Genomic DNA, 15,430 nt, shown 5'->3' on the forward strand with positions numbered 1-15,430 from the left:
AGTGTCCAAATGCTGGAAGGATTCACATGTATATGTCTGGGATTGAATCAAATCTTGTGACTCAGTTCTCTTTGGGAGTTCTGAGATGGAGATCACTTCCCAGAACCCCGTCCTCCCCCTACAGACAGCTTTGGCCTTCTTTTCAGGGAAGAAAAGAAAAGGGACACTTGGAAACCCTGCTGAGGGCCACCCAGCTCCTGCTGTTGAGGCTGATAAGGTTTATGAGGCACCAACGCCCCCTTCCGCCACCCCCTGCCTGCTGTGGCCTGAGGCTTACCTTCGTAACTGTCTTATAAACAGCATCCAGACTCAGTAACCATGTCACTCAGCTTTTAGAGGAAAACATTTATTCTGGGGAGGTGTCAGGGAAAGGATTCAGGAGATCTTGGTTCTTTCTAGCTCTGGCCTTGACATCGACTTGCTGGGTGGTCTGAAGGATTTCACTTATTTACAGAGCGAATGTTGTTCGAGAGTTTGGGATGTGCAAAACTCAGCTGCAGGTGTGGTGCGGGGTGGGAAGATGAGCAAGGCAGGGTCCTCCTATCCAAGTACAGTGAATAGGGTGGGACAGACGCACATGCACGCACACCATGTGCTCAGCTGCCACTGAGAGGATAAGAGATGCAGAGGCAGAGGGAGAACAGCCGCCCTCTGACTAAGGATGGATCCCAGCTGTCTCAAGAGCTCTCCTGGATGGACAGATTGGTGGCATCCCAGCAACACCCCCCATCTCTCCATCCAGCTGTGTAATGAATGACTGGAAACCTCAGCTGGCCTGTGAGCAGGAGATCTGGCCAGGTGGAAGGGAATCCCTGACACCCTACAACCCCTGGTGTAGCTAAAGCAGACGGGCCTCCTGGGCTGGTGCAGGAAGAACAGCTTATGTTCTCGAACACATTGACCACGTGCTCCATGTGTCTGACACACACGGACTCGTCTACTCCCCACAACGACCTTGGAGATGGGGCTGTTTAAAATACCAATCCCCACTGTATAGTTGAAAAAAATGAGGTGCAATGAGGTTAAATAACGAGCTCTAGAGAGGAGGACTCAATTCACAGTCAGCTTCCAGAGCCCATTGCCCTAACTGCCAGGCTGGCTTCCCGTCCGTAATGCACGTTTCCAGCTAGAGGCTTTCAGGCTGGGTTTCCCACACTTAGCCATTTACATTCACGTTCACAGTTTTTGCCATATCCATGTCACCTGTACAACCATTTCTTTAGTAGTGACTTACTTTTGAACTGCAACTTCATGTCACCAATTTAAATGGAAAATGAGTATCATTTATCATAAAAAAGATGATAACTATAAAAAATAAAAGCAATAGAATGTAAACAATGCTATTAAAGCCTGGGTAGATTCGGGGACCAGCCAAGGCTCTGAGCCTGCTCAGTCTGTTGAAAAAGGAGATTACGCACATAGAAAGGTGTTGAAGACGCACAGACACCACGCTGAGATGTTCTTTTTGGCCTAATCAGGAGGAATGACTAGATTATTCAATTCAAGGTTATTTACCAGCCAAACTACTTCCCTTGCTGGGAAATGCTTCCCAGCTCTAACATGCAGTCACAAAATACGGGTCACAAGTTGACATCAGAAGGAAAAATATCTTTTCCTTCTCCACGTCTGAGTTCTTGGTTGGGGGCCCTGAAACAAAAAACAGATTAACAAGAGAAAAGTAAACAAATAAATTTAATGTAAGTTTAATGTGACATGGGAACCTTCATAAGGAAATGAAGTGATTAAGCCTGAGTGCCTTTTTATTTTTTTGAGACAGAGTCTCACTCTATCGCCCAGGCTGGAGTGCAGTGGTGCAATACAGCTCACTGCAGCCTCGATCACCCCGGGCTCAGCTGATCCTCCCACCTCAGCCTCCCAGGTAGTTAGGACTAGGACTACAAGTGTGCGCCACCACGCCCACCTAATTTTTTTGTACTTTTTGTAGACACAGTCTCATTGTGTTGGCCACGCTGGTCTCCCACTCCTGGGCTCAAGCGATCCGCCTGCCTCAGCCTCCCAAAGTGCTGGGGTCACAGGCAGGAACCACTGTGCCCGGCCTGAGTGTTTCCATTAGATGTGATGAAGAGTGGAGAATCGTGGGAATGTGGTGGGACCAGGGAGCATGAGCGAAGTACAGAGAACCGGGGAAACAGCAAGGCCTGTTGGGGCTCCTCTCAGTGTCCCCAGTGCTCAGAGCGGAGGGTGCCCCTTTCCTCTGGGTGTGGAGTCTGGTGACCTGCTTCAGGGAACAATCACAGAGTCCTTCCTGCACCTGCTGTTTCTTGGATTCTTTCCACTTAAAATATTCAACATGTGAAGCTGCCACATTTTGGGGTAGCGTGCCCTGAACCCCATCATTGGCTAAAAGGTCGGGGGTCCCATATGAGGCACACTTGGCCCTTAAGACAGTGACACTATGTATTTCGTGGAGGCCACTGCTTCAAAGGCCCTAAGGTGTGGATTCCTGGGAAACCAAAACAGGCTGTCTCCGAGGCTCAAGTGGAATTGATTCCTGACAGCACCAGGCCCACAGTGTCTGTGTGAGTAAATGAAGAAAGTGTTTTTACAGTAAATCTTCTTGGACAGAATTCTGAGGGAGAGAGAGAATGAGTGAATCAGAATGTTGGATGTTCCCTCTAAGGCATTTGTTTAAAAAATCAGGGGAAAAACCCAGGAGCAGAGTCATCGCCTGTCCCCAGCTCTGAGGATCAGCGTCTGTGAGGGGCACAAGTCCACCCTCCTAGCTCTGTAGACAAGGAGACTGTGGTCCAGAGAGATGGAGATCCCACAGACAATGGCCCACCTGGAGCACCCCCTCCCCGCCTGACTTTGTATTCCCAGGATGCGTTCATCAGGGTCTCAGTAAAAAAGAGAGGGCACATTCCAATTGGGTAATAGGAAGAGGATGTTAATGAAGCGTTTCTTTACAGTGCTGTAGGCAGCATATTGGGGTTCTGCGAGGAGCAGGCAGCACCCTGGGTGCCTCAGGGCTGGTGTGGCAAAGCCTCAGCACCCTCCCTACCTCCTTCCCCGCTCGCGATCAGGCCCCTGATAAAAGCACTGAACTCTGCTCCAGGCCTGGCCAGCATAAAGGCCCCCAAGAGAGGAGCCAACAACACCCCATCCTCCCTCTCACCCTCCCTCAGGCTCCTGCTGGGGCTCCCACTGGCCAAACCCAAAGAGAAGCCGGAAGGCAAAGAGCCCCGTGTACCCGTCAGGGCTCCCGAGCAGGGGCCACAGAGGAGAAGCCAGGAGGTGACCTGGAGCAGGACACAGCAGCTCCCTGACAGGGATCCTCACCCAGGGCACACCTCTAGAGCAGATGGAGAAAACAACTCAGTAGACTTCAGACTCCCAAATTCTCCCAGTTCCTTAATCTGCCTGCCCTCTGGACTTTGGGAGAAAGTTGAAAGGGAAAGCCCTCAACTTTGTTTTGAAAATGAGAGCAATGTTTACAGCCACTAGCAAGCAATTAGGATCCAGCTGGGCTGATGTGGCCAGATCTGGGGACACCCAGCCAGGTAGATGCACAACAGACCCATAATGGAGGTCAGCGAGGAAACACTGGACACGTCCCCCATGACCAAGCTGTGAGGACCTGAGTTATCTGTGCGGCGGTCACTATCGTGTAGAAATGGAAGCTGTGCATGCAGGCTGAGGCCTCTCAGCTGGACGGTTCAGCCTGAGTGAGCCCCAAGAGGACAGGGGAGGCTGGTCTTCATTCTTCCCCTCTGAATCACCAGCACATGACAGACCGTCAATAATTTGTTAAATGCTTTTAAAAATGAATGCTTTAAGCCGGGTGCGGTGGTTCACATCTGTAATCCCAGCACTTTGGGAGGCCGAGGCGGGTGGATCGTTTGAGGTCAGGAGTTCGAGACCAACCTGGCCAACATGGCAAAACCTCATCTCTACCAAAAATACAAAAATTAGCCGGGCATGGTGGCAGGCACCTGTGATCCCAGCTACTCAGGAGGTTGAGACAGGAGAATCGCTTGAACTCGGGAGGCAGAGGTTGCAGTGAGCCGAGATGACGCCATTGCACTCCAGCCTCGGCGACAGAGCGAGACTCCGTCTCAAAAAAAAAAAAAAAAATTATGCTTCAAACACATGATCTCTCACCACTGTTGAATTTTCTTTCTATGAGCCCAGGAGGGCCTCTCAGAGAGGAAAGCTCCTAGGTCTTCCTTTCCCTCTGCAAACTCCCTGCCTTGAAGAATCAGAAGGACTGTGCTGCTCGTTGCATCCTTTGCAAGTTCCAAACCCTGATCCCAGCTCTGCTTAGGGGTTCCTGCAAACCTTTTCCGGGTGTTAATTACCTCCCGCTTCATTTCCTGTTTACCAACTCAGCTTTTTGTTTTAATGTGTTTGAATTCCCTGAACTGACCATTGTCTGATCTCCACCTTCCAACTGAATTAGGGGAGCTGGGCTTCTGGAAACCCAGGTGCCGGGTGTTGCAGAGTGGCTGAAAGCTGGGATGTGGCAGATCTGTGGCTACATTCATGCACACACACACCCACATACCCACACATGCACATGCACACACACACACCTGCACTCACACACTTGCACATGCATAGACCACAGCTTTCCACACCCTTCCTAGACAAGGATCACTTGGTATCCTGGAGAGAGTGTGAAGTCTGGAATGGAAAGAGAGGGGGTTAAGCCCCACCTCTAGCCATGGGACTGAGACAAGTCACTCCCACCCGTCTGTGCCTCGTTTCCTCCTCTGTGAGGCAAGCACAGAGCCCATGCCTCCCTCCCTGGATGGGAGTGATGTGAAACTTGAAGAGGGATAGAGACAGGGGTCGTCAATGGAAGCCCCTTGGGCAAAAAGGCCCTTTCATCCAGGGGCACAGAGGAGGACCTGAGCTGAGAACTTGACAGCACCTTGTATTGGTAACCAGCCCAAGGGACTGGAAATACTCAGATGTGTCTGTCTCCCTTATTAGGTTCAAAGTCCCTCAAGACCCTGTCTCCATCACAGTGCTCCAGTCCAGACCCCTCCTCTGAGCTCCAGACCCTGCTGGACCCAACAGCCGTTCCCATCCCCACCCGCCTGGAATTCTCCAAAGAACTTCCCCTTTAACAGTTCCAGTCTAAACACATGAACTTTCTCCTCTAAATCAGCCCCCCATCTCCACCTTTGCAGGAGATGGAAGCCATGACACCTGCCTCGCCCCTGTCCTCACCCCATCCATGTCCAATCAAGCACTAGGCATATCAGGTTTACCCTCTGAACTCCTCTGGAATCCAGCCTCTCAGCCTCCATCATCCCAGGCCGAAGCTAATGGGATAACTGGTCCTTGCTTCCACTCTACCCCCACTGCAATCCTGACTTCCTGAGCAGCAGCCAGGGCCTAATCCACATTCACACCAAGAGCCTTCCTGACTGAGATATCCTCCTGCACCGCCATCCCTCCACCCTGTTTAGTTCTGCTCACCCTCAGTGTTATCATCAATACCCACTCGCCCTCGCAGGCGGGTTTGGGACCCCATGTTCTATGCTATCACAGGACCTTTCGCTTCATTTCACTGTACTTAGGTCAGTTTGCAGTTATTAAGTGACTGATCAATGTCTGGCTTCTCCAGCAGACTGTCAGCTCCTAGCCATTGTATCGCTAGCACCGCTGTGTGGAAGCACTTCACAAACGTCCATTGAGTCAGGGACTCAGCAGTCTCCATTTCTCCTCCCTGCTGGAGAATGCATGTATTTTGCAGTCCCTAGCCCCTGTGCCATCTAACCATCTTTTCTTCTCTGTTCAGCCCAGGTGTGGCCTCACTCACATCCCACTCTGAGTCCAAATGTTCTCTCCCTGGAAGATACCAATGTTTCTGTCTGTTCGTGAGGACTCCGTGCCCACCACGACCTCTTTCAGGTGAGTCAAAGGGATTCCTCAGTTCACTAGTTAGGGGTGGGGGGCAGACACCCTGGAGAACTCCCTGGAAAGCTCAACTCTCATGCCCCAGACAACAGTTGAAGGAACCAGTGATGTTAAGCCCCAAGACAAAACCTCTCAAGTGTCCAAGTCCCTGTAGGCCTGTCGGGAGCGGAGGGAATGTTCTGCGGAACTAGAGGAAGAGGGGCTCGGGGAGGAGAAGGGCACATTCCTAGTTGTCATATGTGATCTATCCCAGATGAACTTGGAAGTGAAGGTAAGAGAGTTAAACATTAAAGTAAATACCCAGTGGATCAGACAGCAATGTGCCAGATTGCCTTGGAAACAAAATATCTCCAACACATGGTTGACATCTGGTGGAAGATCAGAACACTCTAAAGAGAGAATTTAAGGGGAGGGGGAGGAGGACCTGAGCCAGAGTAGAAGCAGACGATAGGGAGATCTGTTCTGGGGGGCAGCATTTGCAAGAAACAAGGCTGAGGGATCCACTCCAACCTCTCCACCCTGCTGCAAATGCGGCCTATGATGAAGATGAGCAGATGGCCATCTCAGCTGGGTCCACAGTGCACTGGACCTATAGTTTCCAATTCCGCACTCACCAGGCATCTTTCTGATGATCCGATGGCTTCTCAGAGCCAGGGATGGGCCAGGATCCATCCCCTTGGCTATTGTCTTGCTGAGAAATTAATACGCAGCATATGGTTCTATACTTTGGTCTCTAGTGAGTTAGCTCATGAAAGATGATAGATTCTCCAAGCCAGGGGTATGGAGGAAATGGGTTTTCTGTAGCTACAGAAATGGGGTTGAGGGTTGGACCAAGGGGACTACCCAGAGGAAGTCTTACCTTTAGAGGACTCTGGAAGGGAGGCTGCAAGTTCTCATGGATCAAGAATTCAGAGCCCAGTAGAAACAGCTTATCTCTGTTCCAAGATGTCTGGGGCCTTGGTTGGAAGATTCAAAGGCTAGGAAACCAGGAGCCACCAAAAGCTTAACTGGGGCCAGAGGATCCACTTTGAAGGTGGCAAGTTGGTTCCCCGCTATGTGGCTGCTTGAGTATCCTCACATGGCGGCTCACATCCTTCCAAGTAAGCAATGCAAGAGGCCAAGAAAGACGCTGCAAAGCATGTTATGACCTAGCCTCAGAAATCACACACCATCCCTGCCACCATTAGTAAGAAGTCCAGCCCACATCCAGGAGAAGAGGAAGCAGATTCCTCCTTTTGAAAGGAAGAATATCAAGTAATTTGGGGGCATATGAAAGCCACCACACACCACAGGGATCTTTTCAGAGCATACTTCTTATACCATCACTGTAGTTCCTTAAGACTCAGGGGCAAAGCCTCACTTCCTTAGCACCCAGTGAAGACCACGCTTACTCCCTCACTCAACCTTTTGCTACTTCCCACCTCTCCTGTCCGACATCTAGTGTCACTTTCCAGAACATACCAAGAGTTTCCCCAGTTCTGTGCCTCTGCTCAGGCTGTTCCCCCTGCCTGGTCTGCTTGTCCTCCTTCTTGTCCCCTGTCAAAATGCTTCTTATCCTTCAAGACCCAGCTCTAGAGTCACCTCCAACCCGTTACCCACCAGCCCCCACTCCAAGTCTGTGTCCCACATCCCTCCTGCTACCTCCAGGGCACCCTCTACACTCTGGGCCACAGTTGTCAGGAGTCGGGCAGGGCAGGGGCTGGGTAGTGTCTTCTTTGTGTTCTTGCACTCAGGGCAGAGCTCAGCACAGAGCAGATGCTCAAAAAACATTTAAAGGATAAAAGCATTGATTTGTGGGTCCCCCAGTCTGGCTCCAGGATGCCAGCCAGCTGCTCCTAGAAGCAAAGGGACTTTTCATGGGAAATCCCAGAGGTGATGATCAGTATCTCTCCCATAACTTGTAGCTCAGCTCTTCCTCCATGAGCCTGACTATCAATGGACCTCCCAGAAAAGGCCCCTTTTCCTTCTCTCACCCACAGCACAGGGCACTGGGAAAATGCCCAATGCGTCCTGCCCTCTGGGTTGTGCTTTGGACTTTTCAGTGTGTCTTCACATCCACTCTTCAACTTGAATCTTGCAACAGCCATGAAAAAAGAAATGCAAAGCAAGTCAGGATGAGAGCAATACCCTACTCCAAAGAAGGCAAAATAGAAGCCCAGAGAGGTCAAGCAATTTGCCCAAGACCACACAGCTAGGATTGGAACTCATGGCTGTCCAAGCCCCATGCCTCTGCTGAAGGTAGAGATGAATTACAGCAACAAGTCTAGAAAGGTGCCTGCCTTGTGGTCTGTGAGTCTTGCCTAAGAACGAAAGAGGAGCCAGTGGGTTAAAGATTAGGTCACCAACAAACGGTGGTGTTGGAGTTTACCACTGGTTATTTTAATGGGTTTTCAAGAATTGTTAATTACTAATGTTTATTGAGCCAAGTGCAGTGCTTGGGGCATTTTGCACATTGTCTCAGATCCCTATCACAACCCTGAGAGGTAGTTTTTTTAACTCCCATTTTACAGGTGAGGTAATTGTGGTTCAAGGACGTTAAGTAACTTCCCCAGCATCACACGGCTTATAAGTAAGGCAGCCAGGATGTGAACCCAGTAGGACTATCTGGCTCCAAAGTCCCCACCCTCCCTCGCCATCTGCATCCTCCGATCATCTTCAGTGCTTTGCTGATAGAAGGTACGAAATACGATGCCACAGACTGTCCAGGAAGACAGAAACTGGGCAGATGGGCTGGCCATGGTCTCCAAGCCAGAATGGAATCTCCAGGTCTGGCATGATATCATTTTTCTCTTTTAATAAATTAACTCACCCACAACAAGGTTTTGAGAGGCTGAAAGCTGAGCAACTCCCTTGGGAGGGGCCCGGTTGATAAGGAAGGAATGTGAATCCTCCCATCATGGAAGCTTCAAGGAGGTCAAGGGTCCAAGACTTGAGATTGTTAGTGTTGTTGATGGATACTGGCCAAGGAAATCTCCCAGTGGAGCCTTGAGATGAAGAACATGAGGCCCCCGTTTAGATCCAAGGATCAGAGGGGGCTCTGTAAGACCCAGGAGAGTCAGGTGCGCCAGAGCGCTGGCTGCAGAAAACAGCCTGAGCTCCACCTCGGCTTCTCCATGTCCTGGCTGGTTGTCTTTAACCCCTGTCTCCTTCCGCACCAGTTTTTGTCCTTCCCTCATGACCCTGAGGGGTAACAACTTCTTTTCCACTTTCTTTCAGCGCCGACATGCTCAATGTCACCTTGCAAGGGCCCACTCTTAACGGGACCTTTGCCCAGAGCAAATGCCCCCAAGTGGAGTGGCTGGGCTGGCTCAACACCATCCAGCCCCCCTTCCTCTGGGTGCTGTTCGTGCTGGCCACCCTAGAGAACATCTTTGTCCTCAGCGTCTTCTGCCTGCACAAGAGCAGCTGCACAGTGGCAGAGATCTACCTGGGGAACCTGGCCGCAGCAGACCTGATCCTGGCCTGCGGGCTGCCCTTCTGGGCCATCACCATCTCCAACAACTTCGACTGGCTCTTTGGGGAGACACTCTGCCGCGTGGTGAATGCCATTATCTACATGAACCTGTACAGCAGCATCTGTTTCCTGATGCTGGTGAGCATCGACCGCTACCTGGCCCTGGTGAAAACCATGTCCATGGGCCGGATGCGCGGCGTGCGCTGGGCCAAGCTCTACAGCTTGGTGATTTGGGGATGCACGCTGCTCCTGAGCTCACCCATGCTGGTGTTCCGGACCATGAAGGAGTATAGCGATGAGGGCCACAACGTCACTGCTTGCGTCATCAGCTACCCATCCCTCATCTGGGAAGTGTTCACCAACATGCTCCTGAATGTCGTAGGCTTCCTGCTGCCCCTGAGCGTCATCACCTTCTGCACGATGCAGATCATGCAGGTGCTGCGGAACAACGAGATGCAGAAGTTCAAGGAGATCCAGACGGAGAGGAGGGCCACGGTGCTAGTCCTGGTTGTGCTGCTGCTGTTCATCATCTGCTGGCTGCCCTTCCAGATCAGCACCTTCCTGGACACGCTGCATCGCCTCGGCATCCTCTCCAGCTGCCAGGACGAGCGCATCATCGATGTAATCACACAGATCGCCTCCTTCATGGCCTACAGCAACAGCTGCCTCAACCCACTGGTGTATGTGATCGTGGGCAAGCGCTTCCGAAAGAAGTCTTGGGAGGTGTACCAGGGAGTGTGCCAGAAAGGGGGCTGCAGGTCAGAACCCATTCAGATGGAGAACTCCATGGGCACACTGCGGACCTCCATCTCGGTGGAACGCCAGATTCACAAACTGCAGGACTGGGCAGGGAGCAGACAGTGAGCAAATGCCAGCAGGGCTGCTGTGAATTTGTGTAAGGATTGAGGGACAGTTGCTTTTCAGCATGGGCCCAGGAATGCCAAGGAGACATCCATGCATGACCTTGGGAAATGAGTTGATGTCTCCATTAAAACACCGGAGAGTAATTCCTGCCCTGTCCAATTTTGCAGGGAGCATGGCTGTGAGGATGGGGTGAACTCATGCACAGCCAAGGACTCCATAAACACGACAGCATTACTGTTCTTATTTGCTGCCACGCCTGAGCCAGCCTGCTCCTTCCCAGGAGTGGAGGAGGCCTGGGGGCAGGGAGAGGAGTGACTGAGCTTCCCTCCCATGTGGTCTCCGTCCCTGTCCCAGCAAGACAACTTAGATCTCCAGGAGAACCGCCATCCAGCTTTGGTGCAATGGCTGAGTGCACAGGTGAATTGTTGCCCTGGGTTTCTTTAATCTATTCAGCTAGAACTTTGGAGGACAATTTCTTGCATTAATGAAGGTTAAGCTCTGAGGGGTCCCTGATAAGAACCTGGAGACCAGGATTTTATGGCTCCCCTCACTGATGGACAAGGAGGTCTGTGCCAAAGAAGAATCCAATAAGCAGATATTGAGCACTTGCTGTATATGCAGTATTGAGGACTGTAGGCAAGAGGGAAGAAAGAGAAGGAGCCATCTCCATCTTGAAGGAACTCAAAGACTCAAGTGGGAACGACTGGGCACTGCCACCACCAGAAAGCTGTTCGACCAGATGGTCGAGCAGGGTGCTGTGGGTGATATGGACAGCAGAAGGGGGAGACCAAGGTTCCAGCTCAACCAATAACTATTGCACAACCACCTGTCCCTGCCTCAGTTCCCTCTTCTGTAATATGAAGTCTTTGTGAGGATTAAAGGCAGTAACAGGTATAAAAGTACTTAGAAAAGCAAAGGGTGCTATGTACATGTGAGGCATTATTATGCAGATGTAACTGGGATATGTTTACTATAAGGAAAAGACACTGAGGTTTAGAAATAGCTCCGTGGAGCAGAATCTGTATTGGGAGCCGGTGGCGGTGTGAAGCACCAGTGTCTGGCACACAGTAGGTGCTCATTGGCTCCCTTCCACCTGTCATTCCCACCACCCTGAGGCCCCCACCGCCACACACACATGAGCATTTGGAGAGAAGGCCATGTCTTCAAAGTTTGATTTGTGATGAGGCAGAGGAAGATATCTCTAATCGGTCTTGCCCAGAGGATCACAGTGCTGAGACCCCCCCACTGCCAGCCGGTACCTGGGAAGGGGGAGAGTGCAGGCCTGCTCAGGGACTGTTCCTGTCTCATCAACCAAGGGATTGTTCCTGCCAATCAATGGTTTATTGGAAGGTGGCCCAGTATGAGCCCTAGAACAGTGTGAAAAGGAATGGCAATGGTGTTCACCATCGGCAGTGCCAGGGCAGCCCTCATTCACTTCATAAATGAATATTTATTAGCTGGTTGGAGAGCTAGAACCTGGAGAACTAGAACCTGGAGGGCTAGAACCTGGAGAGGCTAGAACCTAGAGGGGCTAGAACCTAGAGAAGCTAAAACCCGGAGAGCTAGAAGCTGGAGGACTAGAACCTGGAGGGCTGGAATCTGGAGAGCTAGAACCTGGAGGGCCAGAACCTGGAGGGCTAGAACCTAGAAGGGCTAGAACCTGGAGGGCTAGAACCTGGCAGGCTAGAACCTAGAAGGGCTAGAACCTGAAGAGCTGGAACCTGGAGGGCTAGAACCTGGAAGGGCTAGAACCTGTAGAGCTAGAACATGGAGAGCTAGAACCCGGCAGGCTAGAACCTGGCAAGCTAGAACCTGGAGGGAATGAACATGGAGGGCTAGAACCTGGAGAATGAGAAAAATTTACATGGCAAAGAGCCCATAAATCCTGACAAATCCAACTCTGAATTTTAAAGCAAAAGCGTCAATATAAGATTCCCTCCTTACCCCCAACCCACTCTTTTTTCCCACCACCCACTCTCCTCTGCCTCAATAAGTATCTGGAGAAAGAAAACAGGTGAAAGAAGAAGTAAAAACCATTTAGTATTAGTATTAGAATGAAGTCAAACTGTGCCACCCATGGTGAATGGAAAAAAAAAAAAAGAGGCTGTGTTTTGTCACACAGGGCAGTCATTCATCAGCAGAGCACGTGATGGTCTGAGACTCTCTTAGGAGCAGAGTTCTGCCACAATAGCCATGTGGGGATCCACACGTGGTCTGAGGGGCAACTGAGTCTGCGGGAGAAGAGCTGCCCTGTGCATGGTGTAGATGCCCTGATAAAGAACATCTGCCCTGTGAAAGACCCAATGAGCTGTTATGTTGTCAACAGGAAGCATTTCACATCCAATGAGAAGCATTTCACATCCATGAGAAAATCATGTAAACATGTGTCTTTTCTGTATTATGTATTCTGTATTATGCTGTAGAGCATAATAAATGGATGAGGTTTTTGCACAGCTCTAGCATTTGTTACAACTCCGGAAACCTCTGAGTTTGGTCCCTGGGGTACCGCCTTGCACACTCAGAAGCCTTTGGGAAGGGGTGCTATTTATTTCTGCTCAATCTGTTAACAGCCTTCTGGCATGTAGATCAGTGGTCTCCAAGCTTTTGTGATTGCATATTCCTATAGGAAAAAAGAATTGATTATGCATACCCAACATGTATATTTATTAATATGTATGAAGATGTACATTCTAAAATATAATCAACCAGTAGAAATTTAAGAAAGAAGATGTAAAAAACATATTAACAGTGCTTGAATATTTCCTTCCATCTTACATTTCTACAGGGATAACTCATTACCAAGTTCCCACTACGTGAGTGTGAGACCCTCATGAGGGCTAGAATCATAGGCGCAGCAGCGATTCAATCATTTATTCATGCAATATAGACTTACTGAGTGCCTACCACTTGATTTCCCTTCGAATCAGGAGTATCTTCTACAATATCCTGATGAAAAGCCACTTGTTTCATACTCCCAGTGATGGGGAACTCATTATCCATTCCACTTTGGGATCCCTTCATTATTCATGTATTCATTGCTTCACTCATTTATTAAACAAAACTTGCCTAGTCTGTCTCCATAAATGCCCCTCCTCCATCCATGCATCCATCCATCCATGCCAGAAACCTGGGGCTCATCGTTCAACGTACCCTCTCCTTCATCTGTTCCATCTAGTGGGTCAGCACCTCTTTTATTTTTTTCTAACTTTTATTTTGAGTTCAGGGGTACACGTGCAGGTTTGTTACATAGGTAAACTTGGGTCATGGGGGTTTGTTGTACAGATTATTTCATCACCCAAGCATTAAGCCTAGTACCCATTAGTTATTTTTCCTGCTCCTCTCCCTCTTCCCAACCCCCACCCTCCACTAGGCCCCAGTGTCTGTTGTTCCCTTCTTTGTGTTCATGTGTTCTCATCATTTAGCTCTCACTTACAAATGAGAACATGTGGTATTTGGTTTTCTGTTCTTGGGTTAGTTCACTAAAGATAATGGCCTCCAGCTCCATCCATGTTCCCGCAGGGGATATGATCTCATTCTTTTTTATGGCTGCATAGTATACCATGGTTGTACATGTACCGCATTTTCTTTATCCAGTCTATAATTGATGGGCATTTACATTGATTCCATGCCTTTGCCATTGTGAATAGTGCTGCAATGAGCATTCATGTGCATGTGTATTTATGATACAATGATTTATATTCCTTTGGGTATATACCCAGTAATGGGATCAGCACTTCTTTTAGATTCTACTCACTGTTTCCTAAATCTATGTTTCCTTCTATGTCCAACCATTGTCTGTCATGAGTGCCTCCAATACTAACCCCTACTATCTCCCAATTCTTATTCTCCACTCTGAAGCCAACATCGTCTTTTAAGAATGCAAATACATTCATGGGGAGGCTATAAACATAGAGAACTGTGTTCAGGAGCCAAGACTTTAGGATTAGGTAGACCTGGATTCCACTTGTGGTTTAGTTTGGGCTCTTATTTGCTGTGTAGTCTTGGGTACTTCAGTTATCCTTTCTGAGTCAACATTTCCTTGTCCGTAAAATGGGGATAATAATGGTATCTACCTCATAAAATTGTTAATAGGATTAATGTATGAAAGCATCTAGCACAGTGCCTGGTACATAGTTGGCACTGAACATGTACTAGCTTTGATGATGATGATGATGATGATGATGATGATGATGATGATGTTGGCAGTGAGTGTGATGGGGGCATCCTCCAAGGGAAACCCTTCCATAGTGTCCCACCCCTCTTGCGATAAGGTTCTACAGCTGTAACATGGCTTGCAAGACCCTTCATGATCTGGCCCCTGTCTTGTCTCTATGTCTCCCTCTCTCTGCTCCAGGCTCATTCTCTACCCTCCAGCCATTTGGATGCAAGAACCTAGACAGATCCCAGAAGATATTTCATTCTGCCTCCAGTGCCCATTCTTCCCACCCAGCCTGCACCCCCTCACTAAGTGCCCTGAACTTGGAGGAAGTTGTCCACAAGTGCTTAAGGGAGCTCACTCATCCAGGGAATTTTGTTCACAGATGCCTGCATTACTCAAGGGAGTCAGCAATCCAGGGGAAACCACATGCCTGGAAACCTGAGCAGGGCTCTTAGCAGGCAAGAAAAAAAACAAAAAAAAAGGGCTGGGAGAGCCTCCCCAGCCAGGAAACAGGAGCAGCCCCTTGACTCCTGACCCTCCCTGGCTCCAGCAAGCTGGTGCAATGGGAAGAAGCCCAGGTGGGCTTAGGGGACCAAGCAAGGGGCCTAGCTCCTGAGTCTTCCCTGGCCAGAGAGGGGTGAGAATAGGATGCAGAGATGCAAACTAGACACCAGATGACCTCATGGGAATTCATGCTAGTGCTGGAGCCTCTTGAGCACAGCCTTCATGACTGTGTCTCCATTTTGTAGACCCCAGCCCTGTGCTGCATTACCTCCTTGTTACCCAATTTCTGACCCTTACGTAGCTCTGATCCTTCACCAAGGATGAGGGCAGGGAGCAGGGATGAGCAACAGAGGTCATGATTTGGCAATAGCAATGGCTGAAAGTTTAATCATTTGTTCATGAGAGTTTTATTCTGGTTTTAGTTTTTTATTTTGTTTTGTTGGCTGAGGCAAAACAGTCCCAGGTCAAAGGGATCCCATCAAAATACTTCATGCTCACAACCACTCTGGGAGTTTGCATGATCACTGGTTCATGGTATGGAAACTGAGGCCCAGAAAGGG

The 15,430-nt window shown here is 49.6% G+C and overlaps 1 protein-coding gene across 3 annotated transcripts in view; it reads left to right on the forward strand.

Moving 5' to 3' along the window:
- Positions 1-12,658, forward strand: part of BDKRB2 (bradykinin receptor B2) — a 38,571-nt gene extending 25,913 nt beyond the window's left edge. Inside the window, exons 1-3 of one of the 3 annotated variants that reach the window (XM_054530484.2) lie at positions 5,776-5,883; positions 8,400-8,565; positions 9,106-12,658. In XM_054530484.2, the coding sequence (XP_054386459.2) occupies positions 9,113-10,207 (1,095 nt within the window). In that variant the 5' untranslated portion in view covers positions 5,776-5,883; positions 8,400-8,565; positions 9,106-9,112 and the 3' untranslated portion in view covers positions 10,208-12,658. Of the gene's footprint in view, positions 1-5,770; positions 5,884-8,399; positions 8,566-9,105 lie in introns of those variants that run through there. The other 2 variants (XM_009249464.3, XM_002825078.5) reach the window with 2 other exon arrangements.
- Positions 12,659-15,430: the final 2,772 nt, after the last annotated feature.

The sequence above is a fragment of the Pongo abelii genome, chromosome 15, assembly GCF_028885655.2.
Source record: "Pongo abelii isolate AG06213 chromosome 15, NHGRI_mPonAbe1-v2.0_pri, whole genome shotgun sequence".
In the NCBI taxonomy this organism is placed as follows: domain Eukaryota; kingdom Metazoa; phylum Chordata; class Mammalia; order Primates; family Hominidae; genus Pongo; species Pongo abelii.